General features: G+C 38.1%; 1 protein-coding gene across 1 annotated transcript; it reads right to left on the minus strand.

Annotated features, from left to right (window-relative positions):
- Positions 1-1,364: 1,364 nt before the first annotated feature.
- LOC149017001 (zinc finger CCCH domain-containing protein 19-like) lies at positions 1,365-27,939 on the minus strand. Its single transcript, XM_089151303.1, is given in 11 exon segments — positions 1,365-1,918; positions 1,920-3,060; positions 3,163-3,317; positions 6,628-6,698; positions 6,934-6,984; positions 7,076-7,135; positions 8,467-8,594; positions 8,693-9,611; positions 21,927-22,117; positions 27,115-27,194; positions 27,321-27,939. Coding segments are annotated over 11 exon segments (3,318 nt in total). The 5' UTR covers positions 27,752-27,939; the 3' UTR covers positions 1,365-1,827.

Raw genomic sequence — 27,939 nt, forward strand, 5'->3', positions numbered from 1 at the left:
TAGTGACAACTTAACCTAATCAATGGAAGTAAGTTTAGGGTGGGTAGTTGATCTTTTTAACTGGAAAATTTGAACCGTGTAATCATTTTACAAAACAATATTAGAGATCCTCGCGCGTTATGGCCTGTAGAAGTAGAATCCACCCAGTCAGCCTAGGAGAATCCAGTCCTTATGAGCACTTTGAATCCATGGTAGTAGCTGTTAGATATATAAGCTAGCGCAATTTTATTGATCATACTTGTTATTTAAAACAGTGGGGGTTCCAATCCTATTATTAGTGGATGGAGGAATCAACCCAATTGTTTGTTTCAACTAATTTCAAGTACTCAAACTTTCTATAAAGCTATATACTCATGGACCAGAACTATAAACTAATCAACTGCCAACACACCAGTTGTAGTCACGCTTGCAGGATCTTTTAATGGAACTCCTGGAAACTACTCGGTGGTCTGATGTACTCTCTTCTCTCCTCTCTCCTCTCTCCTCTTTTCTTCTTATTTATTCTCTTTCTTTTCTTGGGTTAAGAAAATTTGGAAAAAAATCAACTCCACAATTAGATATTCTTTCTCAATTTATTTATCGTTTATCTTCTTTCTTTTTCTTCTTTTTCTTTTTTTTTTTTTTTTTATTTTATATTATATAAATGGATTAGCCATGGTGGGGCCACCCCCATTTTGTGGTTTGGAACCGCCAGGGGAGAACATAGCTCTCCCCTCATGGAGAGCTAAACCGGACCCCTGGGGACACCCGAATTTTGTTCTCCATTGATATAAAAAATTGAGCTGAATTTGTTCCCCATTGATATAAAAATTTGAGCTCAGAGCATCACTAGGTATCAATTTAGGTTTACAGAAGGAAATTTGTGCACCTAATTATGCAGATGGGGTGGCTTCTGCAACTATAAATTTTTTGTGGGAGACAGACGCATAGATGAAAAGAACCACCAGAAGCCAGATAAATAGAAACGAAATCGGTATCATGGTCACCGAAATACCCTAAAGGCCTATATTTTAATTTAAAATTGTTAAGGGCCTGTTTGGTTACTTGAATCCAAAGATTTTAAATCTCTAGATTCATGAATACGAGATTTATACATGTTTGGTTGTGAAAATCCCTGGATTCATGAAATCTAAAGATTCATCTTTTCACACTAAAAACGTGAATCTGTAAATTTATGGGTTTAAAATGAAATCCAGAGATTTCATCTCTACTATAAAAATTCTAAATATTTTTATATTTACAAAAATTAGAGATGAATCCACAGATTTCATCTACATGTTCAGTTAAGCAAATAGTTAATTTTATGAATTATTACTCCATAGATTTGAAATTTCTAGATATTTGAAATCTCAATACTCATTTAACCAAACAGGCCCTAAAAGATTTTGTTTAAAACCAAACACAAATTCCATGAGAATTTACTAATAAATAGTTTTTTAAAAGATGAGTTGGAATAAAAAATTTTGGGTCAACACTTATAATTTGAATTCTAAGATCAAAGATGAACTTTTGACAAAACCAGTGAGAGACTCCAACCCATCATACGGCAGGATAATTTACCTCAATAGATCCCAAACATACTTACAACATAGTTAACAAGACCGACCAAAAAAATTACTGGATACTCTGACATGGAACTATACAAGTTATAATTTCTAATCTTCAAAGAAAAATTTTACACAGAAGGAAAAAAATGGGACCTAATAGTACTTTTGACCTCCTGATGGTAAGATTGGTTTTGTAAGCAGGCAACATCCGACTGTTATTGCGAAACAATGATTCATCATACTAAAGCAACAATATCTAGTGATCTGCTACTTGCAGACATCAGTTAGATGGAGAGGGAACTGGGGCATGGGACGAATCATTTCTTATGCCATGGTGAGAAGACAACACTTCTATGGCAAATTTAGGACAGAGTAGACCAGCCATTAGTGTTTCCTAGTTCAGATTTTTTACTCTCCAGAGATGACTGACCTGAAGAACCCCAACTACCAGATTGCTTCTCTTGAACATACCCACTGTTAGACTGAAACTCGGTGGGTCTATTTACAATCCAAGTTCCCTGATTCAGTCCAGCACCACGCCCACCTGCACCTTGATCATGTCTTGCTTGTGGCAAAGGCATTCTGGATGACGGATGCGGACTCTGCACTAGAGGCTGACCAGACCAAGCACTATTTGCCTTTGAAGAGTCCCAGCCTCGAGACGGATTCCCACCTTGTATTTGGGGATTGACAGCTCCTGTTGCTTGTTGAGTCCAACCAGGTGACCAAGAGGCCCAAGCATCATTTTTTGCATGTTCAGAATTACCATTAACACGGCTGCCTGAATCATTCCAACTTGGTTTTGGAACCTTTTCTGTCTGCGATGAAGTTCTGTTCCCTCTCCAGCCACCATCCCAATTATTTTCTCTACCATCAGATGCAACAGTTGCCTTTTCAGTTTGTAAAAAGCTGTTGTCCCAAGGTGGCAGCTCCTTCTGAAACTTTCCAGCCAATGCATCATTCAATAGGATTGAATCTTCTCGCCTCTCATTTGTTTTCCATATTCTCATATCATTAGGAAAGTACCCAGTAGTGCTCCATTTACGCAGTTGAACCATAGAAAATGGTCCTTGGATTTTCCCAGAAGGGTCCACATAGTGCCACATCTTCTCATTCTCATTGACAGTAGATGATTGCACAGGAGGTGAAAATGGTCCTTCCTTTGCAAGTCCAGATGACAAACCAGATCTTGAAGCGGTTGGGGTAGTCCACGCACTAGTGTCTGTACCAGTGGAAGCCACCTGGATTTTAGGTTTCTCAAAAGTGTTTGGCTGATGTACATCTCTACCAGCGGTCCAAGCAGCCTCGGTTGTTCTCTCAACTGGCAAGCTAGAACCATCTCTATCCATGGAGCCTCTTCCAGAAACAATTTTACTTGGTTCCCTGCTGGAATTAGAATCTTTTCTTCCTCCACTCCATGAATAATCATTATAAATTGAACCTCCTTTACCTGGAGAGATTGGCTCCCTCCCTATCCGACCAAATCCAGCATCCCTGGATCTCACAAAATTGTCTGCATGAATCACAAATAATAAAACATCAGAAACTTTGAAGGGAATAAAAGGCATTGGAAGGAAACAACGATGGCAGCAAACCACAATGATAAGAAAGTGACCTCTTCTATTATCATCAGTTTCTACTTCGTCATCATCTGATTCATGACTTGGATCCATGTTAGGATCAGCATGTACTTCAGGAAGTTCCTGTAGCCTACGGGAGCGCTCCTCTGGCGTGTTTAGAAGCTCTAGCTTTTCGACACATTCCCTAAGCGTGAAAGCTGGTCAAGGATCCTCCAAAAATCATTCTAAGAGTTGTTCACTGACAAATAACGGGAAACATATGCTACAGTTAAACCAGCTAAGACTATCTAAACAAGATAAATATGATTACATTTAAATGACCAACAGCTCTTTTTGTGGTCGGTTTAATATTTATTTTCTAACTTATATTCATAAGTGATGCAGACCTAGCAAACTGTCTCGTGTCTGTAATCATCTTCAGTAGGAATCTGTTGGGGTTTAAGAACTAGAGAGTAAGTTGTCCCCACAAGATGCAGATTTGTCACCAAAAGAGGCTTCTTTTAACAAGTATAGAATTGGATTGTATATAGACTGTGCCTTTAATCCCATCACATAATTTACGATCCTAAGTCTTAAAATTCTACAGGATGACTAACTTTATCTTCTAATTTGAGTTCATAATAAAAACACAGTAGCCTGCACCTAACATAGTATCTAAAAAGCATTCATTCTGGTTCCAAACCTGACTGCAGGAATGAAATATAGATGATTGCCACAAAAAAATATATTATGTGATTTTCAAGGATACAATGCTTATACAACTGAAAAAGAGAAAGACAAGGACTATAATCTGATAGGACACGGATATCACTTGGGAGCAATTAAGACAATGTGTGAAGACCCAAAATCCCAATAGATTGGCTACAGCAATCACCACACATTCACAGCATATAGCTTACATTTCATAACAAGAACAATGGAACACTGGAACACTAGAGCTTAGAACAACCAGAACAGCAGAGTATAGGTATATAAGCACACATCCTGCTTCATTGATATTCAGCAGAATAAACACAAACACAGAACTAACAGCAGTACACAGCAACCTCCATTAACATCAAACACATAACCACAGAAAAGAGCAATTACAGACTAACAGCTCACCTGAGAGCAAAGCTCTCCCTAGCAAGACCCTCTACTTCACAATACAGACTCCATGGATTATGCGTAACCCCTATTCTCTTCCCCCTCCCCCTACAAAACCCAAAACATTGCTAACTGCTATTCCTTCTCCAATCCTTTCTTGCCAGCAGGACAACATTTTATGTCCTGCTGTCATATTTCCAGGGTGTGGTTGCTCCCTGATCTTCCTTGCCACATGTCCCTCTAGCTAACTTGTCTCCTAAGTGTACTGTAGAGCTGGTGATGATCCGGTGTTTCTCCTCCAATTATTGAGCCTGTATGCCCAAGATATTAGGGGTTTATCACAATGTTACAACATCATATCAATAAATATAACACATCATGTCCATCTTCAGTAGACAAGCTGCCAGCTTTCCTACTCCAAACCCTCTCACATTTTTCTCTCTTTAAGGGGCAGACAAGCATCTAGTAGTGGAACAAATTTCCTTACCCAGCACATGGATAAAAATCATCGTTGAAAGAAAAACATGCATTTATTGGAGATTGCTTGGTCTCTAATGATCAAAAAAAGGTTGTGGATGATCACTGAAATAAGAAGGTCTTAAATGCTGCCGCAGGCTTGTAGTGCGAAAGGAAAATTAGGAAAATTGCAGAAAACTAGAAACAATAACAGCCATGGGCCTCCTTCCTCAGGAACCCATGACTCCATCCAAGTTTTCCTTCAATTCAATTCTCTACTCATTCAAAACTGATTTATTACAAAAGGGGTGGCTCTATCTATAGAGCCTTACATTGAAGGAATTTTAAATAGGACTGGACAAGGAATTCAATTTGAAGTGGAACTCCTTGCACACAAAGACCTAGCTCACATAAGTAAAAGAGGAATTCCACTTAGAACTCCTAACTAAAGAGACTTGCAAACTTAAACCTCCTACTTTAAGAAGAAATCCAAGTTAAAAGTAAGAACCCAACTAGGACTCCTAATGGGACAAGGGCCCTGTCACAACTTGCTAACCAAGGAATCAAGCTCAAAGAAAAAAGTAGATCTAGACTCCTTGTAGAAAGATGAGTGCAACTAAGGAGATCCATCTCTAACTGGGATTCCTATAACCAGACTGGGACTCTTCAATAACTTGACCAAAACCCAAAAAAAAAAATCTGACAATAAAAGCAGATGTAGACTCTTAACAGCATTCTGCATCTAACCAGCCTACTGGAGCACCAAAGTAGGAGGTAAATGACCAAAATACCCCGGTCAGATTTGGCCTTCCCATAGGACAGCAGAGAAAAATGGCAGGGTCCTCGCCGGTTACATCATGGAGTCATATCCAGGATCCAGGAAAATTTGGTAAGCTTGGATAGGTCAAATTAGGGTTTCAAGCAAAAAATAGGGTTACAGGTTGGTATGACCAAAAGTTTGATGCTGGGGATATGTCAATTGAATGTGGGGAAGGTGATTGATAAAGATATCCCAGTGTTTGGATGACTGGTTGATGCTATGCAAGATTTGGGTCTTAGGAAGGTTTTCAAGGATAATTGGGAAATTCGGGTTGAGATGGTCAGATGGATCTGTGAAGGTTTCCGGATTTGAAATAATGCCAAGAGTGGTTTAAGTGAATTGAGCTGAGAGTTTGAGGTTTAGGAGAAGGATCATTCTGATGTAGGCATATGAGACACATCTTTGAGTTAGGTACTCTTGGGAGGAGTGGTTGGGGTCTGTAAGACTCGTTGTTGATTTGATTCTCCTGATCGGCAGCCTTGATATACATTTTGAATCAATCTTGATTCTTGATTCTAAATTTTGAATAACAAATCTCAAAGAAATCATCAAAACTTGGACACCTTCAAGGAATCAAGTAAAGCAGGTTGGGGAAGATCAGAGAATTCGACATAGGGGATGGGGAAGCTGAATAGCTCTCACAAGGTTAAGCAATACTCAAAACTCAAATTAATATTTCCATTCGAGGATTCATTTTCAATACTTGACTCCCTTACAACCTTATATAGAAGTGATTCAGATCCGTAGACCTACATCCACAAGCAAAGATCCAAGGAGATGCTGTCCAATTAGTATTACAAATAGTAGTACAAGTATTAGTAGTCTACTAGTATATACAATTTGATTTTTTTCTTACAGCACTGTATTTTCAGTTGCACCATAGTTATGACAATTGGATTCCTTTTTGTTTCATTGTTATTCCAATTTAACTGAGGGGTATTTTGGCACTTCAATGAACATCATCAGACTTGCCAGAACATTCTCTCTCATCTCGTGGATTTACATTTTATACAAAGCACTCGAAAAGAACGCCACATGTCCAAAAGGAAAAACCAAAGGAAAAAGTGCAAAAGTTAGATGTCACAAAGCAAAATAAAATTGTAAAAAAATTTAAAAAAAAAAAGTGCACAAAGGATATTCTTTTCTTCGCCCCTTCTCACTGGCCCGATCACGAAGATGACTTAGCCGCAATTTCTCAGTTTCCAGCCACTACATCAGAACAAAAGGGTGTTACAAAACATTAATGTATATGAACCTCAAATTAATAAATATTACCTCAAATTTTCAACATCCAAGTCATATAGAATAAAAACAATAAGGTTAATGCGCCACAGGAGATCTAGACATGCTGTGACAATCTCAAATTCCTCCGAAAATAATATAGAATGACATGCAAATATCCCAACTAAAGAAAACAATTAGCTAGCAAACTCAACAAACTCACATCATTAACTCTCACAGCTTGGATTGCAATGGCCTTGTCCTGAATCTCACCCTATAAAAAAGCACAATTTTCTCTTAAACTCACATAAAGATATACATATTTGAGTAGGCATAAGAAAGCAAAATTAAATGCATAACCTTACCACCATCATTCGTTTAATAAATCCACATTTTATGCTCTGGCGTAAACGCTTGCATTCATCCTGGAAACACAGAATTTACATCAAACAAAAGGCAATAAGGATTATGGGACAAACAGAGCTAAGACTTGAATATTTGACAAAACGAAGATCACAGCAGGAGCAGCAGCATCCTGCATGTGAATCCAACAATACATGTCATGGCCCCAAAGTGAGCCAATTCAGTAGCCAAGCTCGTTGGTGAGGTCAAAAAGTAGACTAGACAGCTAGGCCAGCTGCCTTGTATAAGGGAAATGCACCACAGGACCATTCTGTGTGATTATCCTTTTTCCTCTGTTTCCTTTCTTCACAACCATTATGTATTCCCACTTATATGAGAGAAATGTGTCATAGAACCATTCTCCTACAATCCTTAACAGTTTCCCTTCATATGTTTCTGATGTCTTCCACTGCGTCTCTTTAATTCAGCCAGTAAATCAATATATCAAATTACATTCAACAAAATATTACATAGAAACACACCAACCCACAAAAAAAAAAGGATGGAAGACAACTCAGAAAGGAACTCATCCTCCCCAATCGAATACTAGGTATACAGATAACACTTTCTTCTTCTTCTAAGAGATCTGCTCACATATGCATTCCTTGGAAACCACTTAAACAAACAACTCAATCAAGAGGCAAGGTAATAAATCAGATAGTAAAAGCATGGCAACAAGGTCATTAGAGGAACCTGACATCCGCCCCGTGACATTAACAGAGTCCCTTTCAATCATTGGCTCAACCACTAATGAAACATAAGATCCGCTAATCCTATAAATGATTAGTTTGATTTTTCCTTGAAATGAATGTTGTGTTTTTAGAGGGCCCCTACCAAGTAGTGCCTTTTGCTTTGTTGACCCGGACTACTTCCTGTTGATACAACAACAAGCCTTTTCCCAACTAAATGGTGTTGGCTACATGGACCTATGCTTTCCAATCAGCTCTATTGGAGGCCATACTAGAGGACTACTTCCTGTTGATAATATAGTAATACTATTTCTGTAACATAATTCTCGTAAATTGAACTCATGTGACACAATTTTTAGGATGCAAACAAACACCAATGATGTTACCACTTGAAAAATTATGGACTGCCTACCTGTTATACAGTTGGTCTTAAAAAAATTGCCCACATGACAAATAAGCAGTTGAAATTAAAAAAGGATCCCCTCACAATAGCAAGGTAAATAGAGAGAAACGATATGCAAATTTAAGACATAATGAGAGCCATCAGAAATTTGAAGTCTACAAAGTAGACAAAATAACAACTATAAAAATCCACGGAAGTGTCTCTCAATTTAGTTGTAAACAGTCGGAGAATGAAACAACAATATAGTTTTATGCTTATTCACCTCAGAGAAGTCCTGATTGGAAATTATATCAATAGAAATTTTCTCTGTCTTGTCTAAGTTCAATATTTCCAACATGATATCCGTAGTCCTTTTGCCAGTCTTGTAAGGTTCATCTGTCTTGCTGGTACCTGTGTTCAAGCCAGTTATTGGTCTGCAATTATGCACAACCTACTTCCCTAATGCACATGAAAAGATGGGACTTGAACTGGAAATTAACAAGATTTACCTATAACTTGAACAAGCCTATACATATCTTGCTTTTGAGTGCTGCCAGAAATTCTAATTCTAACAAATGAGCCAACAACCTTCTCATGAAATGTTTCAGCATCTTGAAGTAGCTCCTCCATTAAGTTACGCCGCAGGTAAATCAAGTTGATGTTGTGTACATCAATTGCTGCATATTCATCAAGATTTGTCTGTGATTCTTTCCCATCCCCCTTTTTTCGTGTTTTACGTCTCTTATCTTTTCCAGCCTTCATTGCTGCATCATTAGAATCATCAGCTTCCAGCTGACTCCCCTCAGTATCAACATTACCCTCTTGAATATAATCTGAGTGGGAATCTTCTTTCATAAGAAAATGCACTTCCAGAAGCTTTAACATTTCAAAATGCCCTACGCGTGCTTTTCCAAACAAATTTTCTAACCTTGAATCACATATTATTTGGCTTTTCCGACGAGGATCACGGAGATTATTTTTCTTAATATACTCTAGCAATAAAGCCTGAACATCAAACTGAGACAAAACAGATGTATCACCATTTTTCATGTGTGCAACAAATTCCAAGAGCTCCTTAGAAGCCCACTCAGTGCCATCTGGGATAGACACTCCTTCAGTACTATTTCCAGCTGCACTTGAAGAATTGACAACCTTGGTTGACTTCGGTCGCTTTTTTACCTTTCTTCTTTTAGAACTGGATACTTCAAGGTTCCCAGTAGAGCTGTCTGAACTAGAACCTTTATCATCATTAGCATCATAAACATCATCAGAAGATTCTTGCTTTTGAGCCACTGAATCAGATCCTTTCCATGGATTTCTAGCTTGTGTGACTTCATCAAAAGTTAACGACAGCTTCTCTTTCAAATCTATATAATAATCCTTAAAGAGATACTCCCAACTATTTTTATCATCAAAATCTACCTGAGCCTGCATAAACAGAAGAACAAGGAATGGATAAGCTTCAACAACTTGCTTTATAGAAATCTTGAGATTCTGCCACTACTTTATAAATTTAATGTCCCAGATGGTAAATTCATGTTTTAAGGGAGGAATAAAATCAACATATAAAACAATAAACAACGAAATTCTCCCAGAAAGCAAGTGTTATTCACTCAGTAAATATCCCTGATTCGAGTAAGAATAACAGCAATATACCCAGCTTGGTTTTTTTTGTTAACTTCTACCCAGCTCCAACTTGGTTTCTAACTGGGCACATTGCAAATTGCAAAATGTAATTGATACAAGGCAGGTTTTGTCAGCCTCTCATCAAAATAAGCTCAGCTCATGAGCAATGAGAAATCAAGCTCAAAAATAGCCCATTTCATTCATAGTGCAAGCTCCAAGGATAGATAGTTGAATAAATAAGGGTACATGTTAAAATGCCAGCAAAATTTCTCCTAAAAGTTTCACGCATCCATGTTATTAACAGGAACGGCATAGGTGCATTCATCAAACTTATGAATCAGTCTCAGATAACCAGCAAGACACATAGAAGAGACAACAAAGAAAAGAAGCAAACTGAGTTATAAAACAATGGCATGATTCTAAAGTCAAAACCGATTTAATCCGATTTAGAAAACCTTGGAGGATGAAAATAGGCAAAGCACAAGGTTCGGATGAAATCTCAATAGAAGTACAGAAGAGCTTAAGAACTTATGAGCTAGCTTCGCTGACCAAGTTGTTTAACAAGATTATGCATGAAGAAAATGCTTGATGCATGGAGGAAAAGCATAGAAGTCCCAATTTACAAAAATAAAGGAGATATTTGAAGTTGTAATAACTATAGCGGCATAAAATTGATGAGTCATACTATGAAACTATGGGATACAATAATTGAAAGTTCAAGACAAAAAGAACCACTATTACAGAGAACCAATCTTGTTTTATGCCGAGAAGCTCTACAATGAAAGCTCTTTACCTTAATAGTACACTTCTGGAAAGGTATAGAAACTAGAGAATGTAAGAAACATCTTCATATGGTCTTTATTGAATTAGAAAAAGCATATGATAGAATCCCTAGAGCATTAATTTGGCAAGTACTAGAAAAAAGAAAGGTTGCAAGTAAATACATGGACATAGTTAAAGATATGTATAATGGTTCAGTGACAAGAGCAAGAACCCTGGGGGGCATGGTGGTGAATTTTCCATTACAGTGGGGCTACATCAAGGATCAACTTTAAGCCCATATTTATTTGCACTTACAATGGATGATTTAACCAAAGACATTTAAGATCAAGTTACTTGGTTTAGATCAATTTTGGAATTAAAAGCTTTAAACTAAGTAAAATAAAGACAAGACATCTAGTGTGTAACTTTGGTCATGAACAGACAGTTGACAAGGTGGTGAGACTTGATGAGGTCCTGAGGAGACCCCACAAAGTGACTATTTTAGGCACCTTGGATCAATCATAAATAGGAAAAGTCATATAAAGGAAGATGTTTCTCAAAGAATTAAAATAAGGTGGATGAAGTGGAGAGGTGGAAATGAGGTATTGTGTGATTAATATACTCCTTTAAAACTCAAAAGAATATTCTATAGGATTGGTACAACCAACTATAAATATTTACAGAGTGTTGGGTTGTTAAGAAGCATCATATAGATAAACTAAGTGTAGAAAAGATGAGGATGCTAAGATGGATGAGTGCCAAAACTAGGAAGGGTAAAGTAATGAATTATCATATTAGAACTGGTATGGAAGTTAGCTCTGATAAATGATAAGCTATGACAAAGTTGACTGAGGTGGCACACCCACATTTAATGAAGGCCTCTAAATGCCCTATACGAAGAAGCGATTCATTCCAAATTGAAGGAACTAAAAGAACTAGAGGCAGAACTAAGCTAACTTTAAGAGAAGTGGTGAGAAAGGATATGCATACTTAGGCCTTCTATCTAGTATGGCCTCAAACAAAGCGGATTGGAAGTCAACGATCTATGTAGTCGGACCCATTTAGCTGGGAAAAGGTTGTTGTTATTGTTGTAGTCAATCTTGGATTTGTCAGAAAACCATCTGATTTATAATGAAGGAGTAACTATAAGTGAAAGTTAATTTGTGAGCACCGATGCTATTTAAAATCGCCCTAGACTGAAATAAAATTGTAGACCTAAAAACAAATGAATATTTTGCCTTTCTTTTGGTTTTAAAAAATGCTCATTACATCAAAATTTATAGAATTTTCAGATTTGAAAAACAACACAACATTACTGCACCTAACGCTAAAATCTAGTTTTTGTTCTTGAACTGGGCTGTTGCCCTTTTACCATTCTACAATTTGATTCTTTTAACCATATTTATTGGATTCAAATGGTGGATATTTGCTCATTTATTAATAGTATCTAAATGACAATCTAGAATAAGTAAGTGTTGGTTCAGGTTTTGGTCTAGGTTTTTTCAAGTATTCATGGGGATTAGCTCCAAGCAAGGTGGCAATACATCAGGATCCTCCAAACATAAAACTAAATCTGATTAATTTTGAACAGCACTGTAGACCTTATTCCGGAGGGGTTTGGGGGTCAATTTGAAATATGGCTTTAAAGGTATGACTAATATGGAAAGGAAAAGTGATGCAGTAAGTATCCAAGCCCTCCCAGGCCAAGAACCAGTGAAGGGCCAAGGGAGCAACCTAGGGTTGCCGCCTAATTGCTTTTTTCCAGTTTCAATTTCTTTCTTTGAGTCTACTTGTGTCAGGGTCAGAATTATAAATTTTGTCCATGTGAGGGCTATATTTGGTATGAAATTTTCTGTATTAGAAGTTTATGTTTAATTAGGAGTTTTGGGAAGTACTTGTAAAGGTCAGACCATAAGACCTACTAGTAGTTGAGTTCTAGTAGTATTGGGCTGGGAATCCAAGTCCAAGTAGGGAACCCAGCCCTTTGCATGGATAAATAAACCCCTCAACTCAATGGGAGATGTGAACAAGGGCCCACCCCTGGCCAAAACCCTGCTGTGGGCCCCAAGACCCCACCCAGGTGGCGCACCTAGGGCTGGCCGAACCTAAAAAGGAGCATTTTCGGCATTTTTTTAGCCCTGATTAGCTGCTGATTTTAATTTCAGAATTTTAGATATAATTTGCAAAGTCCAGTCATGCCTTGAAGTCTTAGTTTGAGTCAGTAGTTGAGTTATTGTGTCATAATGAGTCTTTCTTTAAGTAGGACTCTTCATAGATAATTAGGTCTTCTATTTCAATATGAGCTCTTCACTTTATGAGGTTGTTATTTAATTGCAATGGGTATACTAACTTATGAAGGAAACCCTAGTTGAGTTAGTTTATAAGTCCAAGTTGAGTCCAATATGGTTTCCCAATTAGAGTTAGATTCTTTCTTGCTGTAAGGCTATAAAGAAGCCATCCTTTTTTGTGAAGAATCTGCATTGAATAAAGAATTGAGATCTCTTGTGGGAAATAGTGTCATAGCCTTGAGAGGGCCACAGCAGATTTTAGATATTCTGGCCTTCAATTGCAGCATTCAAACTTCAAGAACCAGCAGCCTCCACCTTCAACAGCAGCATGCCAAGCACCAGCCCCTTCCCCGACCTCCAGCCCCCATTGCAACCCACCCTCCCCAATCTCTTGCGCACCTAGGAAACCCCACACCCCTTCCATCGCAGCCCTAATCTTCTCCCCCCAACCCCACCGCCCGCCTCCCACCAAAAAAAGAGGAAAAAAGAAAAGAAGAAGAAAAACTCCCAGCCCCTTAGAACCCCCCCCCCTTACTCCCTGCAAGACACCTAGGCCACTCCCCACCTCCCAAAACCTTTTGGCACCCCTCCTTCCCCTCTCTCCCTCTTTTCTGACCGGCAGCAAGAGGGGGAAACAAGAGTAAAGAAAGATTCAAGAAAGAACTGCCAAAGATCCTTTCCCAACACCCTAAAATTCTCTTCATCAGTTGTTTCACCTGAAAGATATATCCAAAACCCCTTCCCATACCCAACCGCAGACTTCCCTTTCCTTTCCAGTTAATTTTAGGTAATGCCAGATTACCCCCACCACTTCCCAAATAGTTTTGTTAAAACCCTAACCCTTCCCAGGACCCTCCCATAAATTCTTTAGAGATCCTCAAACATCTTAGTCCTTTCCGTTACCATCCAAGATCCAATTCCAGCTACCCATTACTCACTAAGTTTACCCTTAGATTTTGGGTAGCTCAATTACACCCATTAGAGCTTTAGATTACATTAACATTTATCATTAATAATTCTCAAGAACACTCCCTAAATCCTCATTCGTTTCCCATTGATAGTACTATTTGCTGATTCAAAAGAAGATTATCCTAGGCAAACCCTAAATTTTAGGAAATTAATCCAAGAAACCTTAATCCTAAAATCGGGTATACATTAATGGGGAGGCACAGTTCTGATTATTGAGTAATAAAGCTTCCCATTCAAGCAATGTGTTTGTTTTCTAGTATTGAATCATTCAATTAGTTTGAGGATTTAAGTAGTAGTAGGTTCTGATTCTGTCAATAAGCTTGAAGAATCCAACCCTGGGAAGGTTCTAAGTAAAGTTCAGTTGAGATCCATGACAGTGGCTCTAGGAGACAGCCTTCGACCACCAATAACAGAAATATTTCAGTCCATCCCGGCTCCATTCAAGGTCCAACCAGCTACCATTGGAAGCCTTCATCAATCTCCTTCTCCTCCCACAGCTTTTTTGATTTTCTTGAATTTTCTAGAATTTTCGCATTTTTTTTGGACACCCCGATATTTAAGGTTAGATCTACACCAACCTAACCATTAGATCTGTCCCAAACTTTAGCAACCTTATCCCCCCAACCATAGGAACCTTCCATCCCAATTTCAGCCCCATCAGACCAACCAAACCCCAGATCCACTCATCCTTGTTATTATCACCCTATTTTCCCTATAAAATAAAGCCCAAACTACCCATCCAAAATCACTGAAATTTGAAAAGATTACCCTAAGGATCAAAATATGAATTCCTTTCAAGTTTTATCCCATTCCCCTAAGTTTTCATCCCATTTCAAATCTGCCCCAAATCAATGAATCTATCAACCTCCCACGGGATAGGTAGGGTATCGTTTCATGTCTTAAATATCCTTCTTCCTTTCCTTTATCCATCTATATCCCGTCAAACAAACCAAACCCCAAGTAGGGAATTAGAACACAACTGGGAAACAACCACCCATATGCCCTAAGTGAAACCCTAGTTTTGAGCCTAGAATTCAAGTCTAGCCCTAGAGATCCTTGAAGCTGCAGCCTTATTCAATGATTTCAATCAAGGTTGCCTTAAAATATATATATATATATGATTCAAATTTCAACCTCAACCCAAGATTCCTAAAAGATAGGAGAGCCTAAGACAATGGCCTTCTAGGGCTCAGATGAAGCTGAGGTTCAAATCAAACAATAGGTACAAGTAGTTGAAAATCAATGAATTCTAATGGTGGGAAGTGGTGTCTCAATTAGGGCAGGACTTGGTGAAGTGAAGTGCAGGTATAATGATGGATTTTTGTTTCAAATCGAAAAATAGAAGTAAAAAGAGAAAGGGGAAAAAATTAAAAAAGAGAGAGAATAGGTCCCAAACCTACGATTGTTGCCTTCTTGAGAACTCCCTTATGGAGTGCTTGCTTGGCCAAAATAGGTGACTACCTATCCAGCAGTCCTTAAAAGTCCCAGATCTGAAGCTTTAATGGAGTCCAACTCCCACAATTATGAGTCCCCCAGAAAAGAAACATGTTGTACTTTAACAGGTCATAATTCAAATAATTCTACTTCAATTCTAATCTATCATTTTCTTCCATATTGAGTATTAAATAGGGGCTGAGTACAGCTGTGTAAAGACTAAAAAGTCCTCCAGGACTTAGATACTGAAACAGAAAACGTCAAAAAAAAAAAAAGGAAGAGGAAAATGAAGAAGTTCTCTTGCATGAATGACTCTAAACCACAGCCTACCATTTTTTCAAAAGAACAATTAATTAACATTTGTTGACTCTAATAAGGACTAATTAATTAAAATCTACATGGTTTGCTATAAAATTGTTGAGAGATGGCTTTCCCTGCAAAAAAAAGCGAGGTGCAAGAATGAGTGGCTGTGTAACCCAAGTCTCCAGTGATAGTGAAGCAGATGTCATCCCACTGCAACATAGGTAGTCTTGCTGAACTACATAAATCATTTGCTCTGAAATTGTTGTCTGCGATTTCCATTCATTTCCTGCATTATTATAGGTTTCCATTCCCACAAAATTATATGCCAAATACTCTTCATGATACTAGACCCAAGCAGACGCTAGAAAGACTGCCGATATCATATCAGTAACTACTTGCGTGTTGGTCAAGCTATCCAAAAATATGAATTCCATCTCCATGTATCAACCATAATGAAGCAACACAAGCATTTCATAAAAAAATTGCACTTGCAATGGTGCAATAGCATTATCATAGTTAGACTACTGTGAACTGTCAACAATCCCAAGATCCATAACAAATACTAGGTAGAGAAAAGAAGAAAGAGAGTATTATTGGAGAATAGAGTTGGGCAAGAGAATATGTATGTTCTACCTACCAGCAAGCACATGCTGAAAACAGAATTACAAAAGGAAACATTAAATATAACTCTTAAATCTTACCTCATTAAGCCTAAAGCTTAGTAGGAAACTCACTTAGATTAGGACAATAATAGCAAAAAGCCCAATAAGGAAAACATTGACACCAATGACCCAAACCAATAAAGAAACCACGATAGGGGGACTACCCTTATGATGTTACATCATGTTATCTCTCATTATCTCCAACAATCCCCCTCAAGCTTCTTTTCTTTTTTCCTTCTTTTTTTTGGTCAACACCCCCTCAAGCTTGGACAAATAAGAATAAAGGTAAAATACAACACCAGCCTTGCACCATGTAGCAATCAAATAACAAGAAGCTCAAATCAGAACCCCAATCAACTAGATTAAATTTATGTCTTCACAACAACCAACAAGAACATCAAACACCATTTCAATGAAAGTTTCAAAATGCAACATACAACAGCAATAAAGAAGTCCATCAAATGTAGCAGCTTAACAGCTACAAAATTCCACCAAATGTAGCATCATTGCAACTACATAAAACTCCATAAAATTGCAGCTCCAATGCATGCACAAAAAATCTCATGAAAGTGCAACTCTCATTAGTCATTACTACACAAAAAGTTCCATAAAGGTGTACCTCCAATAACTACACAAAAGTCTATCCCAAGGAAGGGAACCCCAACAATCAGACTCACTCTTGAGTCCGTTAAAATCCAAAAAGAGTTTCTTGCAGTCGACATCTTCAATCTCCACCTCACTTGTAACATTACACATGACCAAAAGTAACTAATAACCACCTCAAGTGACAAATATCTTTAGAAATTTCATAACAGAAGATCCTATAAATAAAGTCCCAGTGTCTTCAATCATCCTCGTACAACAAAAAATAAAATCCCAAATAGATGTGATTAAAATAATGGCGATACTGAAATTAATCCACCAATCCCAACTCAATCATGGGTTCAAAACCCTTTTCACAACTCATGGGCTTACAAAATCAACAAAGTGGACCCAACTTAAAGAAGGAATGGCAATATTGTAATAAACCAAAACTTGCAAGGGGTCATTGGTAAATAAACTAAAGGAATGGCAAATATATAAATATCACAAAGCTGAAACAAGAATGGAATGAATGTAATTAGAGAAATTCCCAAACGGAAACACAAACAAAAGCGAAAGAGTAAACTTGGAAGGAGAATAAGGCTAAATTTAAGGAAACAAAGTGAGAACCAATCCCAATTAAAAATTGAACCAAACAATAATGGCAACACAAAATAAGGCAAATCTAGGAATCAGGAAAATGAATCAGAAACCAGAATCAAGAACAGAATCAGAAATAGGATTAGAAAGCGAACAAGGAATTGAATCCAAACCTAATAAACAGAATCAAAAACAAACCAGGAACCGAACCTAAACCTAAAACAAAATCTGAACCATGGTTGTCAAAATGTTTGCCTAGGTGCACCTTGGCAGCTAGGCCCTTTTTTTGGGCCAAGGCAACTTGGTGTCGCCTAGGTGATGCTTAATCACCTTGCTTGGTGTCACCTTGGTTTTTGCTGCCCTCTATCGCCTAGCCTGGCCTCGTCGCCTTGACAACCCTCCCCTCTTGAAACTTGAAAATTGAACCCACTGAGACGATAGCAAGCTAAAATAAAGATGGCACCAGATCTGCACCTGCAGCTTCCATCTTCTTCCTCTTCTCTTCCACTTTGTCTTTTATTCTTTTTTTTTCCTTTCTTTCTTTCTTTCTTTCTTTCTTTCATGTGGCATAAAGAGACACCATCGAGTTGCTGGCCGTTCATCCCTTCAATGATGGCATCCATGATTGACTACTCATCACAGAAAGTAACAACTCCAATACCTCTAGATCTCATTAATGCTGATAATCTTTGATTCAGTAACATCGTCATATTGACTAAAAGCCTTACGCAAGGGCTAATCATTGGTCGCCTGTGAGAGACCACCAATGAAGCACCGAAACTCAACATCTGCAGAAGTCATCGCTAAGGAAAACTAAGATCAACAAACAAGAAAAATTAAGAACCAAGAAACCATAACAACTGCAGAGCAGAAACCCCAAGGGAAGCTCGTAAAACTTCAGATGGAATCTCCAAGCAAAGCAAAACATCCAATCGAAGCAAAAACTCCAAACGAAGCTTAGGGGAAAAATAAAATTCACAAATCAACCACCAACAAGAGATTTCTCATATTAAATCTTCATGGGAACCCTAGTTCAATGGATAGTTTATCTTCATTGAACTAGGGTTCCATTCTTCAAACTAGAAACCTAAACGACTCTCAAAACAGCAATCTCAAGGAGAAACAAGTACTTGTTACTTCTACTCTGATACCATGCAAACAATCCCAAGGATCTGTAACAAGTACTATAATGAAAAAAAGAAAGAGAGATTGAGGGAGAAGAAGAGAGAATTATTGGAGAAGAGGGCTAGGCGATTGAATCTGTATGTTCTATCGTACCAGCAAGTACAGATTAATAATAAACTGAAAATAGAATTACAAAGGGGAACTCAAATATAACTATTAACTCTTACCTAACTAGGCATAAAGCTTAGTAGAAACTCACTTAGATTAGGACACTAATAACCAAAGACTAAATACGGAAACCACTAACAACAGATACCCAAACCAATAAGGAAACCACCATAGGGGAACTTTTCCTTTCATGTTACATCATGTTATCTCTTGTTATCTCTCATTATCTCTAACATGAACCAAGATAGAGACCCAGACCAAAGAGAAATGATTCCAAACCTTGAATTCATCCATAGGGACATCTAAAAATTTATTTATCCCCTAGCCTTACTGAAATATTATTTTCTGCCCTGGAATAATCAGAAAGTCAGTTTAATCAAGCATTATACAAGTCTGGCCATTTTTCTAACCCCTGTTTCACTGCCCCCCCCCCAGGCGCAGCCCCCCAAACCAAAAAAACAAAAAAGTGTAGAAAACCACTTTTGCAACGAACCAGTAAACTATTCGCACCTAAATACAATCTTTAGGTACTTTGATATAAAACCAAAATCCTCACACTTAAGATTGCATTAAATTTCCAAAATCCGCTTAACCTTCTCAGTTTACTTCAAATCCCTCACAATCAGGTAGATAATCATGACCAAGCTTAATTCTAACTACTTTGTCCTGAGCCACAGATATTCACTGGGGGCTAGTTCATCCTATCAGATATTCACAACCAATATGTGTTTGATTCTCTCCCAGATGGGCCCGACAGGAGAAGGAAGGCCAGAATGCCAACAGAAGTTTAGTACTGGAATCACCTGACCTGCCATTTAGGGGACACCTAGCACCAAATTGAGTGGATAAGAAGCCAATCCCTAAATTGGACCACGTAATGTATTTTTTTCCCCAGACAAGATTACAGTTGTGCACTTATTATAGATTTCTTATCATAGTAATTAACCAGTCTTCTAAATTCCACCCACTGGCGGACCACACCACCCAAGTAAACAAGAACTCTGCGAGAAAAGGCAAAAGTGCAACAATGCAACTTTCAGTAACCCAACTCAAATACTAAACCAGAGAAAATTTGTCTCCTGATGTACAAGCAGAAGGACACTTGAAGAATATCTGTTTGGCTAATTAGAGTTTGACAAGGAACCAAACGCAGATTATAAAAAGGCAGGATCCAGTGCACAAGGCTCCTACTTTAGCAGGTTCCAGGGAGAATCATATGCACACAGCCTTAACCCTAGAAAAACGCATCAAGCATATCTTTTCAAACATGGGTTATGTTACAGGATAAATATAAGTAGGAGTTTCAGAATCAGATATAGCATTTTGCTAATCAAAAATTAGTTAACTTGATTTAAGGAATCTAAAGCTTCTGATCACTCCCTTCTATCAACCAGAGGGACATCTCAAGGATGTCCTTTTATTAGAAACAACTATGCAATCAGTTAAAAGAAGAGTCCTAATCTTGGAGAAGGTAAATAACTTTTGGCCTAAAGGTCTCTAGAAACCTGATCTGTTACCCTTATTCCAATAGCCAGCAACATACATCCAGAGGCAGGAGTTACAGTTCTTAGACTTCATTCTGAAATCCACCCCCCCCCCCCCCAAAAAAAAAAAACACAAAGAAAGAAAAGACTTTTTTCTTAGATAAATATCTTGTCTTCCCTTCGAAGCACATGATAGGTATTGTTTTCCTAGGATCCAGCAATGAAACTTGGTTTTAAAAATAAAAATTGTATACTGTCCAACAAAGTATCACCTCCCCCCCCCTTCTTCCAACTAAATCCGTATATCTAAACTTGGTTTTGGAGGCCACTCGGTAATCCAAAAACGCAAATTGGACCAAGATCTTGCCAAGTTTGCATTTTCTTGGGAATGGGAACTCGTTTGGCCATTTCAGTAGCATTTTACCTAGTTTAGGTCTGAAACTTGGAAAAGCCTATTACAGCAGCACTATCAACCTGTGTAAAAACTAAGTCCAAATAGAAGTTTAACTTCGGAGTCTGGAAATAGATTTCTCACGCTGACATACTAAAGTCTAAAACACACTATATTTTGCATAATTAGTAATAGAAACAAAACAAATCATATACTTGATGTAAAACAACTTCTAGAACCATTAGAAGTCAAAAGATGCAACATTCAGCAACCCTAATATAAACCTCATCAGTACATTAATGGTCTTTTTCATTCTCACCGTCAAATTCTCACTTGAATCACTTCACTCACTAATATAACAAACACTGAAGTATTAAACTGTTAAAACTTAAAACATCATTCCAGTCAAGGATGTTTGATAATCTCCTGCAGCAAATTCTTTGTCCAAAGTGATTTTTCAGCATTCCAAGAGCCTGCAGCTCCAAGAAGGTTGAATTCCCATTGAGACCTTAACCAACTAAATCAAGATATGACACATTTACATGCCAGATTTGGTCAAGATCTTAATTAAAACACAATCATATTTTGCATCTCATAAAGGATCTTAGTTTCAACCCATGAAAATACTTTGAGATCCGGATAGTTCTTGTACAATTAAATTTAAAATTTCCCCAATAATGGAAGTTACCAAGAATATGTAATCAAATTGCACTGTAACACCACAATTGTCAAGTAATAATGCCCACTTGAGTCCAAACCCAGAATGATATGGTTCTCCACAAGTCAAAATTTTTAACCATTATATCTTCCGGAAGTCCAACTTCTAGACAACCCATCCCCAGTTCCCCACCCCCAACACCTTCACTCCCACCCCGCCAGCACCTCTCTCTACCTTTACAAACTAGAGAACAACGTGAATAATATGCACCAGGACATAACATGTTGATCTTATCTATAAGAATCAAGGCAGCCAGTCACCACCATGGCTGGTCTTAGTACCATGAGAACTATGCAAACTATGCACTGCCCCAAGTTACCAATTCAACCACCCAACAAGTGCAAAATATGTCAACCAGACTCCATAATCACAGAGACTTTTCAATATTTGAGGAAAAAGGAGAGGGAGGAAACCATCAGACCGGGAATCTAAACTTCACTGATTAAAACAAGAGAGCACCAAGTAAAGGAAATTTGAACATGAAATAAATTACATCAACAAAGTTTACAAATTGATTTGCATTATATGAATTGCATTATATGAAAGAACCCAACAAGGCTTTACAAAGTCTCATCCCTGATGGAAGAGTATGCAACTACCCATACGATAATAAAAGTTTCTGAAAGCATACCATTTCCTTGTTTTCCTGCTCATGTCTTTTTTCAATCAGCATTACTGTTCTCAAGCACGTTCCACAAAAGCCTTTGTTTCCTCTAACACACACGAACTCAGCCTCTTTAATGCATGCTTTGCACAAGGAATATGTACAAGTATAGCACATAAATTGAGCAGACTTCTCACAGATGCTACAGATATGCCATCCTGAAATTGAATGTCAAACAGGAAGAGAGACATATTAAATCTTATGCCATTCGGTGAAAACCATCTTCAAGATGAAGAATCAAAGACATAGTAAGTCGCCAAGAGAGGGATGGAAAAGAAACTTAAATGGTCACAGAAATTAAAATACTAAAGGAAGACATCCAGACAAACAAAGTCACCATATGAAACCCACAAATTCCATCAAAAACACAACCATGAACATAATACTGCAACGAAAATAAAGCATCCAACAACAACTCAGCTTTATCCTGACTAAATTGTATCCCCTGCTCCTAGTACAGTTGTCCTCCAATCAGTTCTATTCAAGCTTATAGTTGATTCAAGGCCAAAGCTACACATGTCTTTCCTCACTTCTCTAAAGGTCCCGTAGATATGCCCCTGGCAACTTCAGTTCTTTCAGTCTGAACCAACCCGCTTCTCCAAACTGGAGTGGAGCATCAAAAGACCTCTATAGAACATGGTCATGCAACCTCAAAGGCCTTTCTCTTAGGCCAGTAGCTTATCATGAATCAGACCACACACCCCCCCCCCATATCAGCTTTGATATGATCATTCCTTCCTTATCCTCACAAGCTTTTTCCTACATCCATCCCCACTATACAGAGTTTATCTAAACGAAGCTTCCTAACTCCAATATTTCACGTCATACATCATAGCCAACCATTTGAGAGTCCTGTAAACTATTACTTCAAGTTTTAAAAGAGTCAGTTGATCACAGAACAATCCAAATGGCGAACATATATCTCCAGTTCATTCATCCTATTTTAATTCCATGTGAAACATCATCATCCATATCGCTGCCTCTCTTTATAATAAGCTAGATACCTAAAATAACTTCTCTCTCCCTCTCATCAATTTTCATCAACTCATTCTCCATGCTAGCGCAAGTGAAGTTCCACACCACAAACTCCCTCTTAGTTCTATGGTTTTACTTGTCTTTTGATTCTAAGGTTGATCTCTGTAACTCTACATGCATAAAGGAAGTTCATTTTAAATTTCTCTAGTTAAATCATCCATAATAAACAGAAACACATAAGGACTTAAAGTTGATCCTTGATTAAATATGGAAATTATTAGCTCAAACCCCACAATTCCTACATTAGTGAATTGTGTCCACATATCACTTGAAAGTTGAAACACTACTTTTATCTAGTACTTGCTAGATTAACTCTCTAGGGACTTCCTCGTGAGCTTTCCTGGGTCAGTAAAGATCCTACGAAGATCCTTCTTGCAAGCCCTAAATCTGTCCATGAGTCTTAAAATAGCTTTTATCATGGATTTTCTTGCATAAAACCAAATTGGTTCTCCATAAAAATAGATTCTTTTCTCAAGTGGATTTTAATTTTTAAAGACCCTCTTTGCTAATTTCATAATATAATTCATTAGTGTTATGCTTTTATAGTTGTTGCAGCTAAAGTGTGCTATAGCAACAATCTGGCTATGATTCAAAACATACAAACTGCCTTTCCACAAACCAGAGATTTGAAGGTCCATCTTCGGTTATTTCGCTCCATCAATAACCGCTCCATCAACATATGAGAGATAGTAGGCCTGAACATATCCTTACCCACAAGGTTACAAATAGAATTACCCCAAAAAAGTCTCACTTAGTAAATGCCAAACCCATACAAAAGTAGAAGGTCCAATATTACACCGCGGTCAAAGCTTTATTACGGAGAGCTCGAGAAAGGATGCAAGAGAAGAAAAGGTGGCTAATATCCTCTATAACATTCCAATAAAGGATTCAACAAGGAGAGACATCAATATGATGGCTAAATAGGATTGATCAAAGGGGGAAGGCAAAGCCTAAGGATTCTCAAAAGTGTGAAGCTATGTCAAAGTATATGGCTTATGAACCAAACAATGGTGAACTAAGCTATGTCAGAGTATATCCCTAGAAGAGCAAAATGTTTTTAGTGGAATGCTTGGAAGAACCTATGTTTTTCAAGTGAGGTTGTGGAAAAAAAATCCCAATTTTTAAGTAAAGAATAACATGGGTTTGTAGAGAAGGAAGCCAAATAGCTATTAAACGATGACTTCAGTTTACTAGAGTTATCGACATATTGTCTTAGCTTGGTGTAAACAAAATGCTCTACCGCAGGATTCTTTCAACTAGAAATAGAAATAGAGGAAAACAAATATAATACTACAAATCCACTATTTAGGTATTCTGTCTTTTAGATTCAACATTATTCCTGAGTCTTTAGAACTTACAAAATCAAACCCCTGCATCACTTGAATCTCAACACCTGAAGTTGGCACAATAGTTGACACCTCTTTGAGTAAAAATCGAATACTAATTTGGGGGGAAAAAGGAAAACAAACTAAGCAGTAGCTGAACTGAAAATGCCATCCATGCTATGCAGTCATGACTGAGAAGCTTTTCATAGCTTAAAATTATTGACACACACACAAGTAATACTTGTATAAATAGCCTCAGCAAAATGTGAGGCAACAGACTCTTCCAGACCAGAAAAGATACAACAGGATTAGAGCATTCAAACCCAAGTTGATAACTGCTAATTGTTGATGACTTGATTGCGCATAAACAGAGGAGACCATACTGTACATCTCATGCAACAAAGTCTAAGTAGACGTAACAAATTAGGATATATTTCAATCTGGAATCGTGGACAGATCTTCTAGAGTGAAACTTTATCTTTTTCTGGCATGAAGAGAAAAGATTTTGGATCCACCAAGCTATAAAGGATTGTGGGAACAGCAGTTTCAAAACAAACACAAGGAAACACAATCATGAAGTTAAAACTAATGAAACAGACACCTAAAATCAATCAGTTGTTCACCTTCGTTTAATTACCCATGAAACAAATAGAGTGCCACAAAAAACGACAAGGAATCATGATCTGGGATGCCTCTCTCGTGTTTTTGTGAAGTCATATCATTGAGAATTACCCCGTTAAACTTAATACAACAGACATAAGGAGCAAAGCTTAGTCCTAGAAAATCATTGGCAGGGGGAAAATAAAAGGTGATTGAAGCAGAAATGTGGTTATCATGGATTGACATGACAATAAAATGATAGACTGAGATTTTTGGACGATAAATGATTAAAAGCATCTAGATGAGGGAGAATTTTCACAATAACCTAGTGAGAGACCTGTTTATGCACTGTAATAGGAATGGCGGACCAGAGTTGTTACTAACTCCTAACCTTCAGTATTTTATGCATGAAACGGCTGCCATCAGACTCAAACCCACATCTTCACGGAGGCAGTTCAAGCTTTTACAATCACATCAAAATTGTAGAGTTTGGATTCTCCACTCACATGGAGACGAAATTTTCCAACCCACGAGGTTAGATTATGACACATATTCAATCTGAAAACAAAATCCTCTATTTTTTTTACCAAATCTTCTCACTCCTTCACTCAAAAGAGGATCTTGTTTTTAGATTGAACACGTGTCATGAATCTAACCACGTGGGTTGAAAATTTTCCACTCCACATGGGTGGAGGGTCCAAACTCAAAATTGTAACAGGATTAAGAATAGTGGGATTCCCGTATTCTCGAAGTTGCAATGACTACCATTTGTAACAGAATTCAGATTCTAATCAATTCAGTGGACTTAATGGGCTCCACCTCTGCCAACTCCTCTCCATGCAAGGAAAAAACTTCTCTAGCTCACAAGAATGCAGCTCTCCGTATTATGTGACATGCATTTGCAACAAAGTATCCCATGCCTTTAACAGTCGAATATGTAAAACAGCTATCCAACAGATAATGTCAATGATCTTTGGAGACTTCTTGCCAATTGATTTTAAGGATAATAGCCAGTTTGCCTTGCATTTCCTCATATCATTCCTCAAACTCAAATTAGAATCTTTCCAAGGTTTAATTCCTATTCTTGACAATACCTTGAAAATAGCGAGCAAGTATATGTTTCTAGCATAAATTATGTGTCAGGAAATTAGCTACCATGGCAACAGTTGCCTAAAGATGAAACCAACCCTATTAGTTTTGGTCTTCAACCTCAAAAGATACACAATAATTATGAATTTTCATCCACTTACATTGTTACTCAAATGGCGTTCAGATTCACAACCATGTCTAGCAGATCAAAAGTACACACTCACTCTCTCTACACACAAATACATAAAAACATAATGAAGCATATAAGTTCCTTCAACGAGCTTGCCACTTTGAAATAGCCTGCAAACAATCTCAACAAAGGCAATTCTCAGTTCCTTGCAGCTAGTCTCCTTATTCTCTCCTCTCCAGTAATTTCCCTTCTTGTATGCACCTCCCAACCTTGTAACAGAGGGGGGGAAATAGAGGAAAGTCAACAAAGTTGAGAACTTTAAATAAAGTGCATTTCCATCAATTGAATTTGAACGGGGAGAGAAAGATCTCCAACAGCTGGGGAGCTTCTTCTTTTTTCTTTTCTGTTCTTTCATTTTCTTTTTTCTTTTTTTTGGGGGGAAGGGGGCAAGGGAATGAGTTGGGTGGATTCAAGAAGGAAAGGAAGAAAACAAAGACTAGCAGCACCAAACTCAAGAGGGAGGAGGGGAGGGATAGCTGCAGCATAGACAAAAACAACACCAGGCGACAACAACATGTTGCTTGGGCCACCAGAAGCACTACAGTGCGGCAGTAACTGAAGTCTAGAACCTCATTTATCTATAGTATGCCTGCAAAAGCTACTAAGATTCAATCTTTTTAATTTTCATCAGGGCAGACAAATCAACCGCCGAAAATATCACAGTCACACGATTCACAACCATACCGGCTATTGATGGAAGGATATCCAGAAAGTTATCACTCATGTGTGCCAAATTCACCCTACCCTGCTAAATTATATTTTCCCAACACACATTCAAGAAGGAGAGCACCTTCAACCCCAGACATCAATAACCCAAAGGCCAGACAGCGAAGGTGTCAGACAAGCAAAAAGTAATAAATCATAACGCTATCAGTGAGAGAAATGCATGGTTAAAAGGGAAGAATATACTACATACCACAATTCCAGCGACCCTTGGAACGAAAGAATGACTCCTCCCGATTGACACACGAAGGATGGTACGCCTTAGGGCAGCCCCTGAGATTCCCAAAAAGAAGAAACTTTGTAACGAGCATGCAAGAACCCAGTGGATAAAAGAAAAGACGAGACAAAAAACAAGAAGAACAATATGAATCCACCAAAATAAGAAAGAGAAATACTTACCGACGGTCACAGAGAACCAGGTCTCCACCATCAAAGCAAATGAAACAAACATCTTCTTCCTCTTTCTTCTTGGAAGGGGTTTTCGTCTGAACCCTAGATTGCCTAACTCGCTTACGTCTCCCGTTAACTCTGCTGCTGGCCTCTGGAGCCTCAGCTTCTTCGGTTTCATTCTCCACTTCCGTCGCGGCCATGTCTTCGTCTACAGCCACATCAACACCGTCGTCAACACCTTCATCAACAACCGGAGAAATTCCGAATAATTGCGAATCGTCCATCTGGGTCACAGCTTCAGAATGCTGTCCAGTGTCAGGAAGCTGCTGCTCCTCAACCACCTGTTCATCCTGTTCCAACTTTTCTTCGACAGAATGCTGCTGCTCAACTTCCATGGAAGGCTTGTAAACATCCTGCGAACCATCTTCTTCTTCTTCCATGGCGAACCTACAAGAGGAAACGGGAATCCGACGATAACCCTAGATTCTCAGTTGCCGGACTAAATTTTTGTTACTCAGAAGCGCGAAATGGAACGGTAGTGGGTGGTTTTTTCTCTCCTTAGCCCTACTCTCTCCTACCTGGCGACCAAAGCAGGACGGGATTAGAGTGACGGCCTCGCCCGTTTTAA

This window comes from Hakea prostrata, chromosome 4 (assembly GCF_041222555.1).
Source record: "Hakea prostrata isolate BN-2017 chromosome 4, UWA_Hpros_2, whole genome shotgun sequence".
Lineage (NCBI taxonomy): Eukaryota > Viridiplantae > Streptophyta > Magnoliopsida > Proteales > Proteaceae > Hakea > Hakea prostrata.